Raw genomic sequence first — 22,992 nt, 5'->3', positions numbered from 1 at the left:
TTCTTTGGTAATAAGTTAGTATTTTAATAAGGGTCCTGCTAACCGGTGCCCCCGGGGCACTAGTTAAGCATACCATAAAAGGTAATTATTACCATAAAAGGAAACTGTTTTTGACTTTATTATAAATTAAGTACACAATTTCAATGCATTAACTACTATATAATTTCCTTATTCATATTCTTAACCAGTGCCCCGGGGGCACCAGTTAGCATTTCCCTTTTAATAATTAAAAGGTTTTAAACAAGTTTTGGTCCTCCTTCAAAACAAAAAAAAAAGTTTTGGTCCTTTTTTTTTTAAAAAGAAAATAAGTTTTGATCCTATAAAATTACAACGTTTTGTTTTTAAGGTCTATGTAAAAAATATTAGGAGGTCAACTTTGATGGCGAAAAATATTTTTGCGACCATATTTTGAAGATTTTTTTTTAGAGAATTAATAATCAAAACATTTATATTTATAGAGACCAATAATTTATTTAACTTAAAGGTCCTAGGTTCTTAAAAAAATCTTTTGAGAGAGAGTTTTCTCATTCAGTGAGGACCTTCTCAACTTGAGAAATTAGTCTGTACAATTGTACAAGTCAAGTTTAGACCAATATTAACTTTCTTGTGAATTTATTTACCAAGAATGTTATTTTCGTTTGGTAAATTCTTGATATCCTGGTGAAAATATTGAAAGTTGTGTTTTTTCAAATAGCCTTATTGCTAGAAATTCATCTTAAAAGTGATTAAATTGAAGAGTCCGATGTTCAAACTTCAACCTCTATATATATATAACGATGTCTCTACCAACTAAATTATGGTCACCCTAATTAGGGGTGGGAATAGGCCAGGCCAGGCCAGGCTTTGATAGGCCTGAGCCTGGCCTACGAAATAAATCACAAGCCTGAGCCTGGCCTATGGCCTATCATAGGCCGTTTTTTTAGGCCTGGCCTGACCTATTTAAAAGTCTGGACTAGCCTGAAAGCCTACTTACAGGCCTACTTCACATTAAGGTCATCAAATAGTTCATTTGGCATACTAAATAGGTTAAACATGTCTTAAAGCCTACTTAAAAGTCTATTTCACTACAAGTAAATTTCAACTAGATTAAAGCCTATATAAAAACCTATAACAACAAAGCCTATTAAGGGACTAATAGATAGAGAAAAAGATGTTTATATTTTTAATATATGCAATTATTTTAATATAAAAAAAAAATATTTTTTAATAAATAAGTATTAATAGGCCGGCCTATTAGGCTTAACAGTCTTTTTTTGAAGGCTAAGCTTGGCCTATTTAACTAAACAGACTTTCTAAAAAGCCTAAGCCTAGACCTATCTACTAAACAGTCCAGACCAGACCGTAGGCCCCTGTAGGCCGGCCTAACCTATTCCCAACCCTAACCCTAATCAATGTTCGAATAGCCTAGTTATGTTTTATTCTCGCGAATAAAAAAATACTACACTCTAAACATATATGAATAAAAAATCGAAAAGTAGTGTATAAATTTTATTCTTGAGAGTAAATAGTTTATCGAAATGCCATCCCAATTTTCAAAAAGCAATCCATAGAGTAATATCATTTTTTTTTGTTATATACATAAACACCCTTAGTTGCAATACACCCCTTGACACCCACACAAAAATCTGATATGTGGCCATATGGACCCCACACAAGTACACTTTCTCTTTCTTCTTCTCTTCTCTCTTCCTAATACATGAGGTGTACAAGAGTGTATGCAATTAAAAGGTGTCTATGTAATATTTTCCTTTTATATATATATATATATATATATATTTGTGTTTCATATTTTACCATTAACTTAATAGTTTAATTTGTAAATACTCCCGGCGTAAAAAGTTCTACCTTGTTAACAAACAAATCACAGTCAATCAAATAATTGATTTTAAAAGTTATTGTGAATAAAATCAAACATTTAAAAACCTTAATTTTCTTCTCCTTCATCCATCAAAATCACCCATCTAACTCGTTTTATATTTCCTTTTTATTAAAATAAGTGATTTTTACATCTACTTGGTTTTTTTCTTTTGTTATTTCGTCGTCTTAGTGCGACGTTGTTTTGTTTGTTGTCTTTGTGCGACCTTGTTTGTCATTCTTGTTTCGTTCAGGTATTTGTTCATTTCAGATTGTTTGATCAACTTCGATCCAGTGCAGATCAACTCAATGACTTTGGAGTCTTCAACGTTGCAGATCCGGAGACATGAGTATTCTGGAGACTTAAATATAGTCATATGTGTATGCTTTAGTACTTTGTCGTTTTATGCTATTAACATGGATGATGTGAATTTGTTCACAGATTCATCCTTTTTGTTTTTAACGAATTTTCATTGCATCAATGTACTCCATCAATTTGAATGAATGAATATTATTTATTTTTGTCAAAAAAAAAAAATCAAACATTTTTAATGATCTAATAGTTATGATCGAATGACATTGAAAAACATTTTTATATTAGCAACGCATACAAATTAAATCATGGAAAATACTAACCAGTGTCTCTCAAGCATTAGTTAAGGAGACAAATATAGTAAAAAATTCTTGGAATTTTTTTTTTTAGCTTTCGCATCGATTTCCGACCCACCAATGGTGGATAACTAATCCGGCTCGTGCGTAGAGGCATGCGCACTAGCCAAGCTTTGTTTCCCCTGGGAATCGAACCCGGTATTTCCCGGGCACGTCTTTGGAATGAGCTCCTTGCCACTGGAGCCCAATCAACTTGTATTTTTTTTTAAGGAACTTGTATAGTCAAACTCTTAAAAGTGTAAAAAATATTATTTTCAATGCAAAATTTTCTATTTTTGTTTTCCTTAACTAGTGTTCTCGGAACACTAGTTAGCATTACCCTTAAATGATTCATTAAAACTTGTTTATTTATATCAATACTCCCTCCGGTCACTATTATAAGCAAAAGTTCAATTTTTACTTATAATAGTGGCCGGAGGGAGTATATAGCAATACATAAAGGAAATATCAAGTTCTGGTGTGTCTTTTTTCTTTCAATTTTATCCTTCATTTAAACTCTTTTATTTAAACCTTATTCTTTTTTACCTAATCAAATTTTACCAACATCTCATCACCACGCGAACAAAAAAACACTGTTAACATTCCAACTCCCAACACCAACGACCACTACCTTGTGTTACGAACATTAACCACCACCCACATCACATTTAATACAAAACAACACCAACAACCACGACCTTGTTGTGCCAACACTTGCATCCCCATTGTTAATGGTTACATAACACAACCAATGACAACCAAAAAGGGATGAAACAACAAAAACCCATAATCACGAATCAAAACCCCCATTATAATCAAGACCACCCCAAAGGTTGTAACCATCGTAGAAGGGCCTGTAGAAAGCCAACTCTACATCTACAACCTACTATCCATAGAAATAACTATTGAAACCACGACCCTTATATCCTACGACGAAGTCAAAAGAGAACGAGGACAAACGTCAAAAGAAAAAATGGCAATAAAAACATAGATCTGCAAACCAACATTCGTGAGTCACCTACTCTAGCGGAGCGTTGAGGAAATCGAAGAGAACAGAGAAAGCGTAAACAATGCACTCTCTTCAAAGCCACGGGCGCTTCAACCACCAGAAAAGACACAGTCAGACGATTCTTGAGGGAAGGCATGAAAAGATTATGCAGACAAAAGGCCTCGTCGCATCACCACCACCGAATCTACATGGGGACGAAGAAGAAAATTTGGATATGGTGGAGGAGAAGGGAGGCACAAAGGAGGGTTAAAAGGATGACATAGATGTAGAGAGAAGTTTTTTTCTTGGCCCCTTCTACTATTTTATTAAAAATTCTTTTTCGACAATGTATTTATATATTGTGTAGATATGATTCTGTTTTTATTAGTTTTTTTTGTCTCTTCAAATCAAATCAACACTTATAAATGATGTATTTTAATATAATGTTAAATGTTAAATACTTTGCTAAATTTTAGATGTTCAAATAACATTTTTCATAAATATACTAGACACTTTTTCTTAATAAATACGAAGAAAAAAAAAATATTTATAAAAAGAGAAGGACGACTTCAAACACACATTCACAGCATTATCATTATATTGTCTTCATTCAAACAAATTCATTTGTCCAAGCCTGACGTGATGTAGAAATTTAACACATCAAAAATGCTTTTGGTGTCCACTAATTTTATTTAGTTTATTTTACAATACTTTTATTTAGTTTTCAACACATACTTTTATTTATTTAGTTACATACAACACAAATGTATAATACATAAGTTATATATTTGAGATAACTTCTACCATAACTTGGCGTGGCTTGCATAAGGCAACCAAAGGTTCAACTTTAGGCATTGTAAGCCCTATTCCCTCATTCATGTCAATTTCTTCATCTCCAATTCTCTCCCACTCAAAGCATTGAATCAAAGATCCTATTGCATGTCCAATAAAACGTTTTGCTAAAGCAGCTCCAGGACAAGATCTCCTTCCAACACCAAATGGAATCATATTATAAATTTCACCACCACCTAATTCCCCTTCTTCAAATCTCTCTGGCACAAACCTTGTTGGATCTTTCCATAAGTTAGGGTCTCTATGTAGGGCCCAAAGATTCACAAGAAGCATTGTCCCTTTTGGTATATCAAAACCACAAACATTGCAATCATTGGAGGATTCGTGTGGTAACATTAGTGGAGCTGGAGGGTATAAACGAAGTGTCTCCATAAGTACCATTTGCAAGTATTTTAGTTTTGAAGCATCTGATTCATTCACAAGTTTATCTTGTCCCACACAAGTGTCTATTTCAGCCCTTACCTTATTCATTGTTTCTGGATGGTTGAGGAGAAGTGAGAGTGCCCATTCCATGGTTGTAGCCGATGGCTCAGAGCCAGCTACAAGTATTACCTGCATAATTATTTTGACATATGTGGTGAATTGTTATGTTAATTCAAGATTATGTAGCACCATTTTCATATCTAAAAACTAGGCAAAATTAATTGAAGCAATTGTTAAACTACTACATTTTTTTTCCATTTGGATATTGTTTTTTTTTTTTTTTTTTTAAAGTCCATTTATATTCTCATTCCATTCACTCTCTCCTTCTCCCCCTTCCATAATTTATGTCTCTCTCAATTTTAGAGAGAAGATCAAGAGAGAGAGAAAAATAACAAAAGAAGATCAAGAAAGAGAAGATCAAAAGAGAAATAAACTACATATTTTGAAAAGAGGAAGAAGGAGAGAGTGATTAGAAGAAGATGGTCCATTTAGATTTTTTTTTTTTTGGTAAGCAAATTATTCAATTAAGATCTGCTTCCTTAGATTCAAAATATATATATTACAATTTTATAATATACACTATTCACATAACTTACTTTGACATATTTTTTAATTAATATGTAAATACAAATGTTAACATGTAAAATGTTTTTTGATTTATCTCAATAAATATTTTTAAAATATCAAATTTTTATAATTTTTTTAATATATATATATAATTAAAGATATTAATAGTCAAAGTTGTATATTAACATGTATATAGTGGTTGACTGTCAAGTGTATTTTAAAACATATGGACTAATATATATAACGTCAACATGTCTGTTCCTTAATAATTTTCACTACAACTTTCCTCTCTAAATAAAATCTACTACAACCAAGGCGTAGCTCGACTTCCATTGCAGCATATGACCAACTTTAAAAAGAGATTCATGCAACAATTATGAATGGAGAAATGATACATGTACGATAATTTTGGTACAACTCTATTTTATAATTATATTGAATTTTTACTCTCTTTCTCCCTTACTTTAAGATGTTGAATTTGTCTCAAAAAATATTTTTAGGACATCAACTTTTTATAATTTTTGTTAAGAGGTAATTAAAGATGTTAAAAGTTAAATCGTGCATTGACATATACAAAACGATTTTTTAAAAAAAAAAAAAAACAAAGTCAATCGTTTTGGGATGAATGAAGTATAGTAAATAAAAAGTGTTTGATGGACATTAGACACTAATTTCTTCATTCACCCGCAATATAAGGTTAATCACTTCTTCATTCACCCGCAACATAAGGTTAATTACGTGCAAAAATATGTTTAATTCAGTTGAGTGGATGGTGAATTCAATTAAAGTTAAAAATTATGATTAATTCATGTTGTTGAGAGCATCTAAATAATTAAATTAATTATATGGGTCATGTTAACTAAATCATTTTTATATTTGATTTATTAATTTGGGCACTCGAGATCACAAGTTATCATTACCTTAATTATACTCTCTCTCCATCCCTATATGATATAAGCATCATTTTGACTAAAAATTTATTTCTAAATATAAACTCATTTTTAAATTACTAGATGCATTTATTATTATTTTTCTAAAATACTTTTAATTAATACTATTAACTTGTCTTAAAATATAAAAAGTCAAATTTAATACACATACAAACAAATGACAATTTGGTAATATTAACACACAGAATAGACACATTAATTACACTAACAATTTTTCTTAAGAAATGTGAAAAATGCAAAGGGTGCTTACATACATGGACGGATGAAGTATTTTTGAACATAATTAACCAAAGAGAAAAGCTAACTTGTGCCCTTAAGACACAAGTTAATGAATCAAATATAGTATTATTTTTTTTTTGTCAAGTAGCCTAGTGGCTAAAAATTCTCCTTTTCAAGGAGAATAAGTGAGGTGTCCGGGGTTCGAACCTCGGCCCCTGCATAAATTATGCAATGTCCTGCCAATTGAGCTAAGCTCATGGGGACTCAAATATAGTAATTTACTGAATCAAATATAGTAATTATTTGTTAAAATGTGTATATTGAATTTAATTTTTGAATTTGTATTAAATAGAATACACAAAACATAAAGAAATATTTCTACTTTTGGTTCTTTAACATGTGATCTAAGGGTACAAGTTAGCATGACCTTTAAACAAATGGAGCGGCCCGTGTATAAAACATGGGTATGCATGAGCGACACGTGTATAAAAAAAAGGAAAATTCTATGGTGAAGTCGTGGGAATGACTTTTCTGGTGAAGTTAACACTATAACATCAAAAGTGTTGAGTAACACCTCACTGTTTGTACAATGGCATCAAAAGTTCAGTCTTCATAGTATCATCAATTCATCAGATTAATGAGAATACACTTAATCTAATTTTATTCTACCTTGTTTTAAGTGTTACACCCCATGAAGTGTCACACTTAAGACTATCGCATGATATCAGCAACTCTATTTGCATGTTAAAGATTTCAACAATAAAATGGTACATGTAAGTCCAAGATGTTGCAAGCATTACTAGATGAATTACTATTGATCATTAATCAGTAATGAACGATTTAAAAATGAATCAAACATTAAGATTAAAATTAACTTTTTCAAACAAGTCAATTTCATGACTGCACCGTAGAAGCTCCCTAAAAAAAAATGGGGGTGCATGCAAATCAATCAATAATACTCACCAAAACAACGCCTTTCACTATTTCATGCGTGTAGAATTCTGGCTCCTTTTGTTGCAAGTCTAACATAACATCAATCAACGTCATATTTTTTTGGTCATTGCACCAATTTCTTCGTTTCTCATCAAGTAGCTTCTGAAGGAAGGCATCCATCTTTTTCATCAAGTTTATCATTTTCTCTTTCTTCCCTTGAAAATCAATCCATTTTAATATTGGAAAACAATCATTCAAATTTCCATTTCCAAGAAGCTCTACATACTCATTCATTAAAATCTGAAACTCCTTTGCTTCTAAGGCAACTGCATCCTCACCATAGTATCGTTTCCCTGAAATCACTCTCAACATAATATTGAAAGAAAGTTCTAAACATTTTCTTTTAAGGTCAACCTTAGACAACAATTCTCCTTTGCACCCTTCAAATATTTGCTTAACTAATAATTGCACCTCTTCTTCTCGAACTTTTGTGAACATCGCAAGACGATTGGTGGAGAAAAGTTCTGTTGTTGTTAAACGACGCAATTTGCGATGAAGTTCACCGTAGGGAGAAAACCCTAACGCCGTATTATTGTAATTGAGATATTTTCCGGCAAGTGTATGGGAAGTACGGTTTGCAAATGTAATATCATTTTTTGACAAACATTCTTCTACAGCAGAAGGTGAAGAAACAACAAGCATGTTGCGTGTCCCTACACGGAGAAAGAAGATATGGCCATAGATTTGTGCAAGCTTGTGGAGGCTACGGTGTAAGGGTTCTTTGATGAGATGAAGATGACCTATAAATGGTAAAGAAGGTGGAGAAGGAGGGAGGTTTTTGTGCTTGGATAATTTCTTTAGTGTGATTTTGAGAAGGAAGATAAATGTGAAGAGAAAAAGTGAAGTGTGTATCATCCACCTAGTTGATTCTTCCATTTTGATATAGTGCTTGGAGCGTCCTAGTTATGGGAGAGTAGTGTTGATATAGTTTGTTTATATAGATAAATAAGTATTTGATCTTAATAGTTGGGTTGACCTACTTATATGGTTCTCTTGATGACAACCACAAATTGTATTTGATCATAAAATATCTATTGCAGATAGTGTTTTACAACCACAAATAGTAATTGATCTTAAAATCTGTGTTACAAGAATAGTCTATTCTCCTTTAAAAGAAAAGTCTATGCTAACGACACCAAGTAGAATTTGTTTTCACATGTACCCTCACAATTTTGATAATAACCGATACCCTACGAACCGAGGGATCGTGCTTTGCTACTCTTTTCTTTTTGTTTTATCAAGTAGTTTATTGACTAAATAGAATTCATTTTTTAAGGTGAATAATCAGGGTGTTTGGAATTTAAATTTCGATCCCTGCATATAACAAGTGGCGGAGCCACGTATAAATGAGAGAATATGCAGTTGCATCTCCTAAGCTTTTAAAATTTGCACATGATTGCACTGTTTTATTACTACTTGAATCTCATGATATTTTAAGGATCAACCTCCTGATATATTTTAACATTGCACTTGAGCCAAACATTTTGCACCAATAACCCAAGTTTCCCTCACCCTATGAATGGCACAGGTCTCACTTTTGGGAACTTCTACGGTACACTCACAAATTGAGGTGTACCGGTACTTTTCCTTCATAATTTTATAAATAAATTATTCTTTTTTGTGTAATAAATAGCTATTTGTCAATATTTATGTTTTATAGAACATCATTTTATAAGAAAAAACATCATTTCATTGTTTATAAAAATTATTGTAATTGTTTTTACATATTATCGTAAAAAATAATCAATGTTCTCAATTATGAGTGATAAAAATTCAAAAAAAATTAATTTTATTTCGTTGGTACTTTTGATGAATAAGATTTAGTTATTATAATTATAAGTGATAAAAAAAATATTTTTCTTCAAAAAACAACTCATTTAGTTATTAATTTAAAGAAGGAGTGTACCGTACACTCAAATATATTGGATGTACCATAGAATTTGCCCTCACGGGAACTTTTATGTTAGCACAACATTTTTTGGCTCAATTAGAGATATTTGACTTCCTTTTTGATATAGGTCTCTATTTGGTTTTTCCTACTACATTTGTTTTCTTTTATTTTCTTATTAATTAATTGTAATAATCGAAATCTTTCTAAAGTAAAAATGAAGTGCTTGAAGATCGAACACAAATCCTAAAAGCCATTTAAGAAACTTTTACCACTAAATCAAGCATGTTGCAGTGTTTGATTCTTGCAAATATATAATATATATTACTAAATATTTTATATTCTTTCATAACTCAATCCTCCCACCATCCTAAATTTTAACAGAAAAAGTTCACTTTCTTTGTCCCAAATTATAAATAAAAAAGACAAATTTTACCCTATTTAATCATGTTGGTTTCAAAAGTCATCTTTTTCAAAAAAAAAAAAAAAAAAAAAAACTTACTTATTCTCATGAACTCAAACGCAAGGTGTACTCAATTTACTCTCCCTCCCATTTTCTCCGTAACCAATAACCTATGCAAATTATTTTTACTTCTTCCCGTGAAACATATTTCAAGAACACAAAAAATTATACACCAAATTATTATGCTTTAGAATTATAAATTTATAATTTGCAAAAATTCTAACTTTCATTTGATAGATTTTGAAATTTATAATTTAATTTATACAAAAATAAGGAAAATTTTAAAAAATTAAACATTTATGCAAAAAAAAAAAAAATTGATTGGGAAAAATTGCGAAATTTATAAATTTAGTAGTATAAATAAATGATAATCAAAACAAAAAGTAATTGTCAAGAAGTCCTAGCTCAATTGTCAGATGCCGAAATTGCAAGGCCGGACGTCGTGACCTAGGTTCGAACCCGAGACCTCACAGTTGTGTGTGAGTTTAATTTAGTGGATTACCACTTCATCTAAGACAAAAAAAAAAAAAAAAAAAAAAAAAAAAAAAAAAAGATAATTGCACAAAACTTTGGTATCTCTAATAAAGTTGAAAGGTCTGAACCCCCTGTCTTAAAATCCTGGCTACGCCACTGCATATAACAATGTATTGTTCTTACCAATTGAATTATACTCACGAGATCGCTACACTTTCTAATAGTCGCAATTTTGTTAAATAAAACAATATCTAATATATATTATTTTACGTGTTTGTAAAATTATGTAGGATCACGAGTATTTTGCATCATGACACTCTTAGTCTAATAGTTTATAAGTTAAAAAGTTATGCATTTCCCTTTCAACGGTTAGTGCTTTTATTTGTAAAGAGATAATTTTTTTTTGACCGAAGATAAAAAAAATTTTAACTAAGGACGTTAGTAATTTCAGAGTTTGCCTAATAGGAATGTCTAAAAAATGGTTGAAAGATACATGCATTTTTAATTTTTAATAATAAATTTTATAATTATAAAAAATTAAAAAAAACAATATTTTATTAAAATTTACTAAAAGTATAAAAATTCACCATAGATCGAATCTACATTAGACAACCTGTAATTTCAATGCATATAAACGTAAAGTAAAAATCCCTAAAAAAAACGTAAAGTAAAATATAATCTTGGTGAAATTGTTTAATGCGGTCCTTTGAATAAGTTTTGCTGTGTTGGTCTCAAAACTTCATAATTGTCAACATTGTTTCACTTCCTTAAAAAATGTCTTGCTAATCACTTCCTTAAAAAAAAAGTCTTCCTAACCGGTACTCCTCAACATTTAAACATTGGTTAAAAAATTCATAAATAATAATTTTGTCTTAACAATATAATATGTGTAATAATTACACTATTTTTGGATGTTTAACAAATGTTAATCTTTAACCGAGTAAAATAAAACGTAACTTTTTTATATAGTTAAACTTCATTAAAAAAAAAAAATCAAAATCAAAAGAACTTCTAAATATAAAGGAATTAAAAAAAATTAAGTGAAAGAGGTGAAATTTATCTAACGGTATCATTTGGATTTGTCACTACTCTGTTGTGGAAAATGGTAAAACGAATTGTTTATGCGAAGAAAAAAATGATTGTTGTGATTCTTTCATTGAAATAGCTTTTCAATTTGACTGATTAATTAATTATACAAATTATGGGTGGTTTGATAGGATCAGATTTATGTACAAAAAATAGAACTAGAGTCTAGAAAAAGAAACTCAAACATGTTTGAAGAAAGAAAAGGATATAACATTTTTTTTTTTGAGCAAAAAAGGATATAACATATATTTTTTTTATTTAAGTGGGGGGTGAGCATTAGACTTAATTTTTTGTTTGAGACCCGTAGCATTTGGAGGTCCGGCCTGATTGAGCACTTTGCACTTCGGGCATGTCTTTATCATTTAAAAAAAATACTAATATTGGTGACTCAAACATGTAGTGAAGAAATAAAAGGATATAACATATTTTTTTTTATTTAATTAAGTGGGGGTGAATATTAGACTTAATTTTTTGCTTGAAATCCGTATCATTTAGAGGTCCGGCTTGATTGAGCACTTTACAATTCCGAAGGCCGGGCATGTCTTTAACATTTAAAAAAAAAAATACTAATATTGGTGACTTTTTTCGGGTTTTCGCTGATCAATATACGTACGTATATCGTGACTTTTTTCAAGTTGAAGGTACTTACGTGTACAAGTTCGAAACTAGACTCTCAATAAAAAAGATAATTAATCTTCTAGTAAGAAAAACAAAACCAAATTGAGTACGATTCTTTAGACTTATAATTTGGACTTTCCAAACTATATAGACACTACATATTTATCTTTATTAAAAATAAAATAATACTTTTTTACATTCTCTAAAACATGGAAGTTTTATGGATATTGAAATGCATAAGATGGGTTTGATCGAATGAAAGTCATAACTAACATCAGTAATGAAATTAAATACCTGTAGGTTTAGTTACAATCTTAAACCATCTTATTGTGAGAATTGTATCAATTACCCATGTCCTTTATCACCCTATTATTAATGGAATAAGTCTTCATGCGCGTTGTGGACTTAGTCAACTCATATATTGATCATACGATAAAGTTGAAGGGCAAAAGTGTAATTATATAATTGAATGTTGTGCTCGAACATTTATCCATGTTCTCCACATTTCTATTTTTGGGGGAGTTTTGACCACGTTTTGTCATTCAAGCTGACCTTGAGGCCAATTCTATCTCATTTTATCTTTCGTTAATCACATCCATTATCATGCCATATATGTATCGTTAAACATTGGTCTTGGTCAAATTTATATTGCAACCTTGTGTACTATCATTAAAAACATTCTCATGTCCTTAATTAGACCTAATAACAACATCCAAGTTGGTTAGGATTGGTAGCCATGTCGAGTCGTTAGTCGAGGGCTGATACAATTGTTAGTCGATTGTGATATAATTGATATATATATATATATATATATATATATATATTATAACACACGTAACGGTCTCCGAGTCCATTTGGACTTTATATACATGATCAATCGTCAACATCTAACTAATTAAGTTGTCAACTGATTTTGCTCTAGTTGTCAGCTGAGTTGGCATTAGTTGTTACACCATTCAACATCATCAATTGTGCCATTTATTTTGATGTCAGATCATCTAATTTATTGTCACATCATCAAATTGGATAATCAAGATTGTGGATTGGTCAAGCTTTCTGAAATTGGGGATCAAAATTATACACTTAAAAATAGGATGATCAAGATTGTGGTTTGACCAACATAGGAGGACCAAAACTGTATATAAGCCTTTATATTATCATTATGTTCTTTATGTTTTAAAAAGTTTTTAATTTTCCTTAAATTTGTTTATTGGTTTTTAGGGAGGCACAAATATAATCCTTTGTTTCACAATAATCAACATATTTGACAATTTCATATATACTTTTTTTATATAAAAAACGTCTAAATGAAAAAGATAAAATAGTATCAAAATAGTACATTCAATGAAAATAGTATATTCAATACATTGTAAATTAAAGTATTTGACTTTTTTAATTAATAATTTTTTAATTTAAAATCATTAAATAATGTCTCGGGGACGCTCGAAAAATCATTTTTTATGTTAGTTTAAATAACACTTTTAAATACTCCCTCATTTCCTAATTAGAACTTACATAAAAAATTGATCGATTGTCCTTAAATATAAAATCATCTGCAATTTTTTAGATGCATCTATTACGATTTCTTTCAAATATAACTCTTATTAATAATACTAGCAAATTATCTTAAAACATTTTTTGTGGGCAAAAATTATCTTAAAATATAAAAACTAACATTGATGCATTTATTTAACAAATGATTATTCAGTAATACTCGCACATATTTCCGACAAATTTATTATTGAAACAACTTTTTCAACACTCATGATTTTTGTTGGATGTTTTTATGAAAAGGGTGGATAGAATATATCAACGACAACTAGCATAACGATCATCATTAAAAAAATGTGATTGAAGTCAAATGATTAAGAGAAATGATATTTGTACAACTATTTTTGTACAATTTTTGTACAACTTTCTTTCTCATACTCACATTATCTTCTTATTCTCTCTCTTCATTTTTCTCTCTCCATTGTTTTTGACCAATGAAAAGAGAGAACAACAAGGTTGTCCCAAAAATTGTACAAAAGTAGATGTTCAAATATAATTACTCAATGATTAATAAGTTACATCAAAGAATAAATCGTTTAAGGAAAATAATTCTCTTCTCCTTCTCTCTTGTGAGCCGTCACCAAAATCCTAATTTATTTTCCTTCATCCATAAAAAAGGGGTGATTTAGGGTCACTTTTTGACTCAAAATATCCCCTCTATCTCGTTTTTCTTTTTCTTTTTTCTTTCGTGATTTTATCGTCTTAGTGCAACGTAGTTTTGTTCGACGTCTTTGTGCGGCGTTGTTTGTCTTTTTTGTTTCGTTCAGGTATTTGTTCGGTTCAGATTGTCATATCGGCTTAGATCCAGCGCATATCCAATCAAATGATTTTGGCGTCGTCAACGTTGCAGATCCGAAGACATGAATATTCCGGAGACTTGAATATAGTCATATGTGTAGGCTTTTGTACCTTGCCGTTTTATACTATAAAGAGGGATGTTGTGAGTTTGTTTGTAGATTCATCATTTTTGTTATTAGCAAATTTGCATTGTATTGATATACTTTATCAATTTGAATGAATGAATATCATTTATTTTTGTAAACAAAGAAAAAGAATAAATCGTTTACGAGAATTCAGATTCGTTTTATAGGAAAAATAATTTCTAATTATGATTTATTTATTCAACGACTGAACGCCATATTATCATAGCGTCCTTAACGTAAGGGTTTTGCTAAGAAGTGCCGACATTTGTTAAGGATTCCAAAAATAAAATAATTGACAAATTCTACGTTATAAATGTTACTTTTAATGTTTCAATGTATTTTTTTTTTGTTACAAAAATTTTAGGGTGAGGGGGTGGTGCCCCAATCCAAGGCAGGGAAGACCTTCGGGCTCAAAGAGCACTTACAAAGTTATTTACATTTACCTCCCTCCAAAGGCACATGTTTCAATGTGTTGAACACAAATCTTAAAATAAAACTTTCACTTTAATTTTTTTTTTTTTTGTCAAATGATCTAAAGACACTTATTAGCCTTTTCTTTAGACTTTGTTTGCGAGTTTGGAGGGGAATGGAGAGGAGGATTTGAAAAAAAGAAAAAGAAGCAAATGGAAGAAATAAATAACATTGGGAGGAGGGCTTTGGGTGTGTTTATTTTTCTTCAAAATATAAAACGCTCCTCATTTGGGGAACTAAAAAAAATATATTGGAGTAAAGTTTTGAAGGGTTTGAGAAGGTTTATATAAATTCTACAAATATAATATTCTTAAAATTAAAAATATATAATAAGTATGTGGTAGCATCTAAACACATCTCAACTAATCACATTTGCCATGACAACATGGATTCTTTGGCGAAAACAAAACTTAAAGTTATGGGAGGACAAGACCGAGACTATGGAGAACGTCATAGGCCGCGCACAAGGAACTCTCCATGCATGGCAGCATGCGAGACATACTCACACTAATGATCGCACCCAACAACATCATGTGCAACCCTTGTTTTGGCAACCTCCTCCAAATTATTTCAAGTGTAACATTGATGCAACATTTTTTACAACAGAAAAAAAGGTAAGCATGAGAGCGTGTCTTCGTGATGAGAAATGCACATTTATTGCTGCTTTGACAGCTTACTGTGAGGCTGTGATGAAAGTAGCGGAGGGTGAAGCTTGGGGTTTATACCAAGGCATTCAATGGATTTCTTCATTAGGGTACCACAATGTCATTTTTGAGCTGGATTGTAAAATGGTTGTAGATGATGTGCACAATAGTAAGATGAATCTCTCTGAGTATGGTTCAATCATCCAAAACTGTAGAACCTTACTTGATCACTATAACGACTTTGTAGTTGTTTTTACTAGGCGTCAAGCAAATGGTAGCGCTCATGCTCTTGCACGAGAAGCCTTATCCCATGCTTCACGCAGTACTTTTGTTGTAATTCCTTTTTGTATTGCTACTATTATTATGAATGAAACACCTTAAATTTGCTTGTTTAAAAAAAAAGTATTTATTTATCACTTTCTACGAATATAATCTTTCAAAAAGATTTTTCAATATTCATTTATATTTCTATCTCCAAAGCCATTCATTCCGCTCTCCTCCAAACTCTCAAATAAGGTACGCTCTCCATCTCATAATATTAGTCGTTTAAAATTTGTACACGATTACTAAGAAAATGATTAATTATGTTAATTTAAATGATAAAATTAATAACATTTATTAAAATACTCTTGTTAATTGTAGTTAAAATACTAAAGAGATTATAATTGTAGGACGGAAGGAATAAATAAAATCCGGCATAATAATCCCTTTTAAGTGGCTGTTTTAAATAGTATCGTCGTGTCCAAGATTCGGTCCAGGTTCGTTAGTCTCCGCCACCCACCCCAAAAAGCACAATCTGTAACGCATGTTTTTTAAATCATTTTCGTTACACGCGCTCTATGTAAGTAAAGAGCACGTACCTTTCGCTTAATTTTTTCTTAATTAAAAAGTAGACCCTTCTCTGAAAATAAGTAGCGTTTTCAAGTTTTAACAGGGAAAGGAGGAGCGTGATGCGTTAGCGCGTACGTGAGTGAACAATCGAATAATAGTAAATATGTTCCCGTGGTAAGCACGTGACTACAAAAAACAAAACCAAATTTGCCTTCGTCCTTTCACTAATCGAACAATACAAATTTCATTTCACTGCTAGATATCACTACTATAAAGTTGTGGTGATTGAGTAGCAGCATCTCATAGCGCACTCACTCGCACACTGTGCTCCTTTCTCTTTTCAACGCAACCTAGAATCCCTCATGACGACGTCGTTCGCCGCAGCGGCGCTCAGAGACCCCAAACTTCAGATCCCTACCTACCATGGCTTCCGTTCTTCTTCATCCTCCGCCGCCCGCAATGCCCTCTCCATCCCTCGCTCCTCCTCCTCCCTCATTCGCGCTGTTTACACGGTTCAATTTCCTTTCCATAATCATTATTTTTTTTAAATTTTTAAATAATTATTTTGTAATTATATGGTACTAGCTACAGTTTGGATTCTATAATGTTTAATTTCATTTTGTTGAGTTTATCAACTTCTGATCGAAGATGTGTCTCTGTGTCTAACACATGTGATTTTCTCAAGATTTACCAGTGTCTTACATGTGTCGGTACTTCATAAGTTATTAAATTAAATGAAATTATTTTTGTGGTTGAAAAACTTATAAATTTTATTTCTGTGTAGCCTGCAAAGACTGAAACTGCAACTGAGAAGCGTAGCAAAGTTGAGATATTCAAGGAACAAAGCAATTTCATAAGATATCCTCTTAATGAAGATATGTTGAATGATGCACCTAATTTAAGCGAAGCTGCAACACAATTGATTAAGTTTCATGGTAGTTATCAGCAGTATAATCGTGACGAGCGTGGTTCGAGGACTTATTCCTTTATGATAAGGACGAAGAATCCTTGTGGTAAAGTTTCAAACCAGCTTTACTTGACTATGGATGACCTTGCTGATCAGTTTGGAATTGGGACGCTTCGTTTGACTACTAGACAAACATTTCAGCTTCATGGTGTTGTTAAGAAGGATCTTAAACATGTGATGGGGGAGATTATTAGGAATATGGGCTCGAGTCTTGGGGCATGTGGTGATCTTAATAGGAATGTGCTTGCTCCTGCTGCTCCGATTGTCAGGAAAGATTATCTCTTTGCTCAGGAAACGGCGGAGAATATTGCTGCACTTTTGACTCCTCAATCGGGTTTCTATTATGATGTTTGGGTAGATGGGGAGAGAGTTATGTCAGCGGAACCGCCCGAGGTGATTCAGGCACGAAACGATAATTCTCATGGTACGAACTTCCCGGATTCAGCTGAGCCCATTTATGGAACCCAGTTCTTGCCGAGGAAATTTAAAATTGCAGTTACCGTGCCAACTGATAATTCTGTGGATATTCTCACAAATGATATTGGTGTTGTTGTTGTCACTGATGATAATGGGGAGCCTCAAGGATTCAACATATATGTAAGATGAATTTATATAACGGTTGATTAAAAGATCTTTCAGCCGTCGGTCTAACTGGGATATTGTAATTATTTTTGCAGGTTGGTGGGGGGATGGGAAGAGCACATAGGAATGAAGCCACTTTTCCCCGCTTGGCTGAACCGTTGGGTTACGTGCCAAAAGAGGATATTTTGTATGCGGTGAAAGCAATTGTTGTTACACAACGAGAAAATGGAAGAAGAGATGATCGCAAGTATAGTAGAATGAAATATCTCATCAATTCTTGGGGAATAGAGAAGTTCAGAAGTGTAACTGAGCAATATTATGGCAAGAAGTTTGAACCTTTCCGCAGCTTGCCAGAATGGGAATTCAAAAGTTATCTTGGGTGGCATCAGCAGGTTAGTTCTCTTTCGAGTGTATAATATCAATGTATTTATGCTTGCTTGTAGGTACATAGACTCTGTTATTGTTTGTTGATGAATACCATTCGTAGTTACATAGACTTCCACCTGATTGCACAGTTTTTGGATAGACTTTTGACATGTTTGATGTCTTTTCATGGATTTAATAGCTGATATGATGAGAATGGATCTTCATGTATGCCATCTCACCTGCAAAGTGTACACTTTGTTTCAGTTTTGTTTTACCTGAAAAGGTATGCTAGGCATAACATTGAAACGCAGAAAATATCTGACTGAGTAGTTGAATAATGAAGTTAATAGTTAGTTCTGATGTTTTGAGGTATTGTAGATTTTACTAAATATGCATATAATTTTTTTATGTGTGACTATGTGAGAAAACTACATGGTATCTCCTATATGTGGCTAAGTAATCTGCAGGTAGCTCATTCTTTGGTGATACTGCCTTTGGCTAAACTATAGCTCCATGTCCGTGTATTATGTTGGCTCATTTGTTGGATTTCATCTTCCAGGGTAATGGCGGTTTATACTGCGGGCTTCATGTTGACAATGGTCGTATTGGTGGAAAAATGAAAACAGCACTGAGGGAGGTTATTGAAAAGTATAATTTGAATGTTAGGTTAACTCCAAATCAGAACATCATATTGACTGATATTCGTGCTGCATGGAAACGTCCGATCACAACCATTCTTTCTCAGGCTGGTCTGCTGGTGAGATGTTCACAACTTAATTCTTACAGATTATTATATACCCTTGCCCTGATTGTTTATGTTAAGCTATATTTGTTAATAAAAGATTGAATTGAATCCGCTTGTCCATGCTCAGCTGACACTAGACATTAACCTTACACTGTATCATTTAGCGGTCATGATTAGTAGTTTCATCCTTTCACTGTGTTGGGTTTAGAACACATAAATTATTCTTACAAGCACCACTTTATATTTGCTATTCCATTATGTCAGGGATTGCCTTTTGTATTTTTTAGGTGTTTGTAAATCTGATTAGCTGCTGCTTTGCGATGACCTATTTTTTATTGGGATACTGGGGAATATTTTCCACTCACTTTTGACTGCTGCTTATACATAAGGAATTACGTGAACCAGTTTTAAGAGATAAAAATCCAAGTCATCCTCCTTTTCAAAAAAAAATATCCAAGTCATCCTAAATTACTCCTAGATACGATCACTATATACAAGCTATTCACATATTCTAACAAAAATTCACTTTATTATATTTGGTTGAACATTGGTTTCTTTAAGACCACTTTTGCTTGGCTTCATGCTGGTTGTTTGTTTTCTTTTATTTTATTTTATTTAGGTCTATTACTTTCTTCCCCCTTCTATATTAATCCTGTTTTACGGTGTATATTTTTCTTCTCATTATTAGGCCTATTCTAACTCTGTTTTGCTTTGATTAGCAACCAAAATATGTAGATCCCCTTAATGTAACGGCAATGGCATGCCCGGCTTTCCCATTATGTCCCCTGGCAATTACTGAAGCTGAACGTGGGATACCAAGTATTCTTAAGCGGATTCGTGCCATGTTTGAGAAGGTATTGCTGCTAGATAAAAGTATAACTATTGATTTGATGGAGATCACTAATTAAAAAACTTTCTAATTATCCTTTCCCAATTCAGGTTGGTCTGAAGTATAGCGAATCTGTCGTTGTAAGGATAACTGGCTGCCCTAATGGTTGTGCTAGACCTTATATGGCAGAACTAGGACTGGTTGGTGATGGCCCAAATAGCTATCAGGTTTGTTAATCAGTGGTTGAACCCACCTATGGTTCTATGAAAATTCTAAATACCATCTTGATCATCTCTCTCATTTTCTCCCTTCCTCCCGATGTAGGTTTGGCTTGGAGGCAGCAGTAACCAAATGTCATTAGCTCGAAGTTTCATGGACAAGGTGAAGCTTCAAGACCTTGAAACAGTTTTGGAGCCATTGTTTTATCATTGGAAGCAAAAGCGTCAATCTAAAGAATCATTTGGCGACTTCACAGCTCGACTGGTAAATTTTGATCTTTATACTTTTTGTTGCATCTTGGAGCCTTCTTTTGAATATTTAAAATGATTATTATGAATATTAGTGTTAGGTATGTTTGGCGAAAATGACACCATTGTCTGTTTATAGGGATTTGAGAAGCTTAAAGAATTTATTGAGAAATGGGAGGGTCCAGTAGTAGCAGCAACACGCCACAACTTGAAGCTTTTTACTGATAAAGAGACATACGAAGCAATGGATGGATTAGCTAAACTTCAAAACAAGAGTGCTCATCAGTTAGCCATAGAAGTTATCCGCAATTATGTTGCATCAAACCAAAATGGAAAAGGTGAATTTTAATTGACTCGCCCATTGAAGATGTATGTGATGTTGCATTTTGGTTGACTGAGAATGGCGACTGAGCAAACTCTCGGTGCTGTTACTGAGGTAACCCTGAGGATAGACTAAATTAATGTTTGGTTTTATCAACTTTTGTATAAAACAAGCTTTCAGCTAGAGTCTTTTGGTGCTTTATTTTCATTATGAGTTTTCTGAAGACAAAATAAGCCCCTCTATTTATTTTTGGTTTCCCACAACTCCAGGTTTTTCTTCAATTAATCTTGTTTGTTACGATATGTTGCTGAGTTTTGTTTTTGCTCCTTTAAAGTCAATCAATCAGGATCTACCAAGTACTAACTGTAATAATAGTTCGTAGTGATAAGCTACATATTGTGTTGCATCTGGGAACCATATGATCTGGAATACAAGTTTTTTATTTACCACGATGTATGTGCATTTGCTTTGTTTTTACTTTGTACGACGATGGTGATTTTTACGAAATTGTAAAGGAATTGATTCTGAGTGAAATGGATTTTTCATTTCATGTGTATGTGGAAAAAACTTCTGGGAGTTTTTTTGTTGTTTTTAATCTTTGACAATAACAGAAATTGATAGAAGAATTTAAATTTAAATTGATGAAAATGACTTTGATGGAGAAATAAATGAGAAAATGAAAAACATGAGAGACAAGTTATGAAAGTACATGTAAGTAAACTGACTAGAACTACATCTGAGAACAACAGATTGGCGAGACAGGAAGTTGACAAGTACTAACTAAATAGACAGTATACACGGAGATAATAGAAACTAACAAAGTTCAACTAACAAGATAATCAAAGTGGCTAAAAATAGCAAAATAATTGTACAATACTGAAGAGGTTGCAGAGATGAACGTATGCCTATTTTTATTCTTGTGTATGAGAGCTAAAATAATTAATTGAGAGAGTGACACACTGACGCATGATATAAAACTTTTAAATTCGATCTTCGATTATACAACTTACATATAAAAAAAAGATATTAGATCATACATGCACTAACAATTTCCATACATTCCATTAGACACAGTTCTACCATGAACACATAACAATGTGATATGGAGAATTATTTATTTAGTTATTTATTTGTGTCTTTACATAAAATGGAAAGTGCTTTATTGCCAATACAAAAGCTGCGTTTTCAATTCGTTGATCACTTCATATGGCTTTCGGTGGGATTCTAATAGCTGAAACAAACAATGTCATCACAAGTTTTGTCAGTTTTCTTTCTCAAAATATTTATGATTCAAAACAAACATTTTCAAATCAAATGAATAGAAGAATATCTTACATCCACATTGCATTCCTGCTGGAAGCTTCACTCCACAAGACCTTGCAACAGATATTGCCTTTGGAACACTCACAAACTTTTCAGCTTCTTTAGTGATGAGTTTGCAAGCACATGGGACATCAAAGCTTCTAATGGCTGCACAACACCCTGGTGATGGTGCAATCTTTGGTCCTGATTTCTGAACAAACTTTGAACATTCTGATATAAGTGCTGGAAGGCTTCCTCCACATTGACCTGAAACTTGATTTGTGTTGTATAATAATGTTCCAAAAACAACCAAGATTGTCAAGGTCAAACAAGTGTTACTAGTTGCCATGTTTGGGTTCCTTACAGTTTATGCAAAAAATCTACAATTGTGTTGTGTCACACCAATGCAATGAAATAAGTTGTGTGCGTTTATTTATATACAAATGTGGAAAGAGGAACAAGAAAGGACATAAGTTATTGTACCTTGTGTTTTTACTATGTAGTGAACAACTATAAATTATACACCAAATCATCAATCTCTAAAATATCACAACTTAATTTTTTTCAATTTAGTCCTTAAAATATATGCATATGTCAAGTGATCTTTAAAATATATAAAATCTGTCAATTTAATTCATAAAGTATATTAAAATCCATCAATTATTATCTAACTTATTTAAAGACTATTAGAGAAAAATATGATAGTTTTTTTTTCTTCTGTGGTGTCTGGGGTTCGAACCTCGGACCTTACATATATTATGCATTGTCCTTAAATATGAGTTAAGCTTATAGGGACAGAAAAATATGATAGTTTATGAATTAAATTAATGGTTTATTCGATTACTACATTACATATAACATTTGAATAAAATTGTGGATAACTTCCTGCATAGATTACAATGTATAACGTGATCTGTATATGCATATTGATTTATTTATTTTACATACTGATCCCCAAATGGTCATAAT

At 32.1% G+C, this 22,992-nt stretch overlaps 4 protein-coding genes across 4 annotated transcripts; 2 read left to right on the top strand and 2 right to left on the bottom strand.

Annotated features, from left to right (window-relative positions):
* Nucleotides 1–4,186: 4,186 nt before the first annotated feature.
* LOC25492873 (cytochrome P450 81Q32) lies at nucleotides 4,187–8,449 on the bottom strand. The gene is made up of 2 exons (XM_013601148.3): nucleotides 7,465–8,449; nucleotides 4,187–4,894 (listed from the first exon to the last, which is right to left on the bottom strand). Exons 1-2 carry the CDS (start codon nucleotides 8,368–8,370, stop codon nucleotides 4,271–4,273), a joined length of 1,530 nt encoding a protein of 509 aa, XP_013456602.1. The 5' UTR covers nucleotides 8,371–8,449; the 3' UTR covers nucleotides 4,187–4,270.
* A 6,959-nt stretch (nucleotides 8,450–15,408) lies between these two features.
* On the top strand, nucleotides 15,409–15,993 carry LOC112420885 (uncharacterized). Its single transcript, XM_024780664.1, has one exon. It carries the CDS (start codon nucleotides 15,409–15,411, stop codon nucleotides 15,991–15,993), a length of 585 nt encoding a protein of 194 aa, XP_024636432.1.
* A 687-nt stretch (nucleotides 15,994–16,680) lies between these two features.
* On the top strand, nucleotides 16,681–21,294 carry LOC25492872 (sulfite reductase [ferredoxin], chloroplastic). The gene is made up of 8 exons (NM_001426984.1): nucleotides 16,681–16,955; nucleotides 17,228–18,007; nucleotides 18,088–18,384; nucleotides 18,918–19,115; nucleotides 19,823–19,957; nucleotides 20,043–20,159; nucleotides 20,257–20,415; nucleotides 20,539–21,294. Exons 1-8 carry the CDS (start codon nucleotides 16,806–16,808, stop codon nucleotides 20,746–20,748), a joined length of 2,046 nt encoding a protein of 681 aa, NP_001413913.1. The 5' UTR covers nucleotides 16,681–16,805; the 3' UTR covers nucleotides 20,749–21,294.
* Nucleotides 21,295–21,606: 312 nt separating this feature from the next.
* Nucleotides 21,607–22,435, bottom strand: LOC25492871 (uncharacterized). Its single transcript, XM_013601146.3, has 2 exons — nucleotides 22,057–22,435; nucleotides 21,607–21,952 (listed from the first exon to the last, which is right to left on the bottom strand). Exons 1-2 carry the CDS (start codon nucleotides 22,370–22,372, stop codon nucleotides 21,924–21,926), a joined length of 345 nt encoding a protein of 114 aa, XP_013456600.1. The 5' UTR covers nucleotides 22,373–22,435; the 3' UTR covers nucleotides 21,607–21,923.
* Nucleotides 22,436–22,992: the final 557 nt, after the last annotated feature.

Source organism: Medicago truncatula, chromosome 4 (genome assembly GCF_003473485.1).
Source record: "Medicago truncatula cultivar Jemalong A17 chromosome 4, MtrunA17r5.0-ANR, whole genome shotgun sequence".
NCBI lineage: Eukaryota > Viridiplantae > Streptophyta > Magnoliopsida > Fabales > Fabaceae > Medicago > Medicago truncatula.
The sequence above is the reverse complement of the archived record's forward strand: the minus strand, read 5'-3'. Positions and strand labels throughout refer to the sequence as shown.

Excerpts from the sequence above, each read along its gene's own strand:
- LOC25492873 (XM_013601148.3), bottom strand. The coding sequence starts at position 8,370 with ATGGAAGAATCAACTAGGTGGATGATACACACTTCACTTTTTCTCTTC. Across the intron at positions 4,895-7,464 it reads TAGTGAAAGGCGTTGTTTTG|GTAATACTTGTAGCTGGCTC; the intron begins GTGAGTATTATT and ends ATAATTATGCAG.
- LOC112420885 (XM_024780664.1), top strand. The coding sequence starts at position 15,409 with ATGGAGAACGTCATAGGCCGCGCACAAGGAACTCTCCATGCATGGCAG.
- LOC25492872 (NM_001426984.1), top strand. The coding sequence starts at position 16,806 with ATGACGACGTCGTTCGCCGCAGCGGCGCTCAGAGACCCCAAACTTCAG. Across the intron at positions 16,956-17,227 it reads TCATTCGCGCTGTTTACACG|CCTGCAAAGACTGAAACTGC; the intron begins GTTCAATTTCCT and ends ATTTCTGTGTAG. Across the intron at positions 18,008-18,087 it reads CTCAAGGATTCAACATATAT|GTTGGTGGGGGGATGGGAAG; the intron begins GTAAGATGAATT and ends TTATTTTTGCAG.
- LOC25492871 (XM_013601146.3), bottom strand. The coding sequence starts at position 22,372 with ATGGCAACTAGTAACACTTGTTTGACCTTGACAATCTTGGTTGTTTTT. Across the intron at positions 21,953-22,056 it reads AGCAGGAATGCAATGTGGAT|CTATTAGAATCCCACCGAAA; the intron begins GTAAGATATTCT and ends TGTTTGTTTCAG.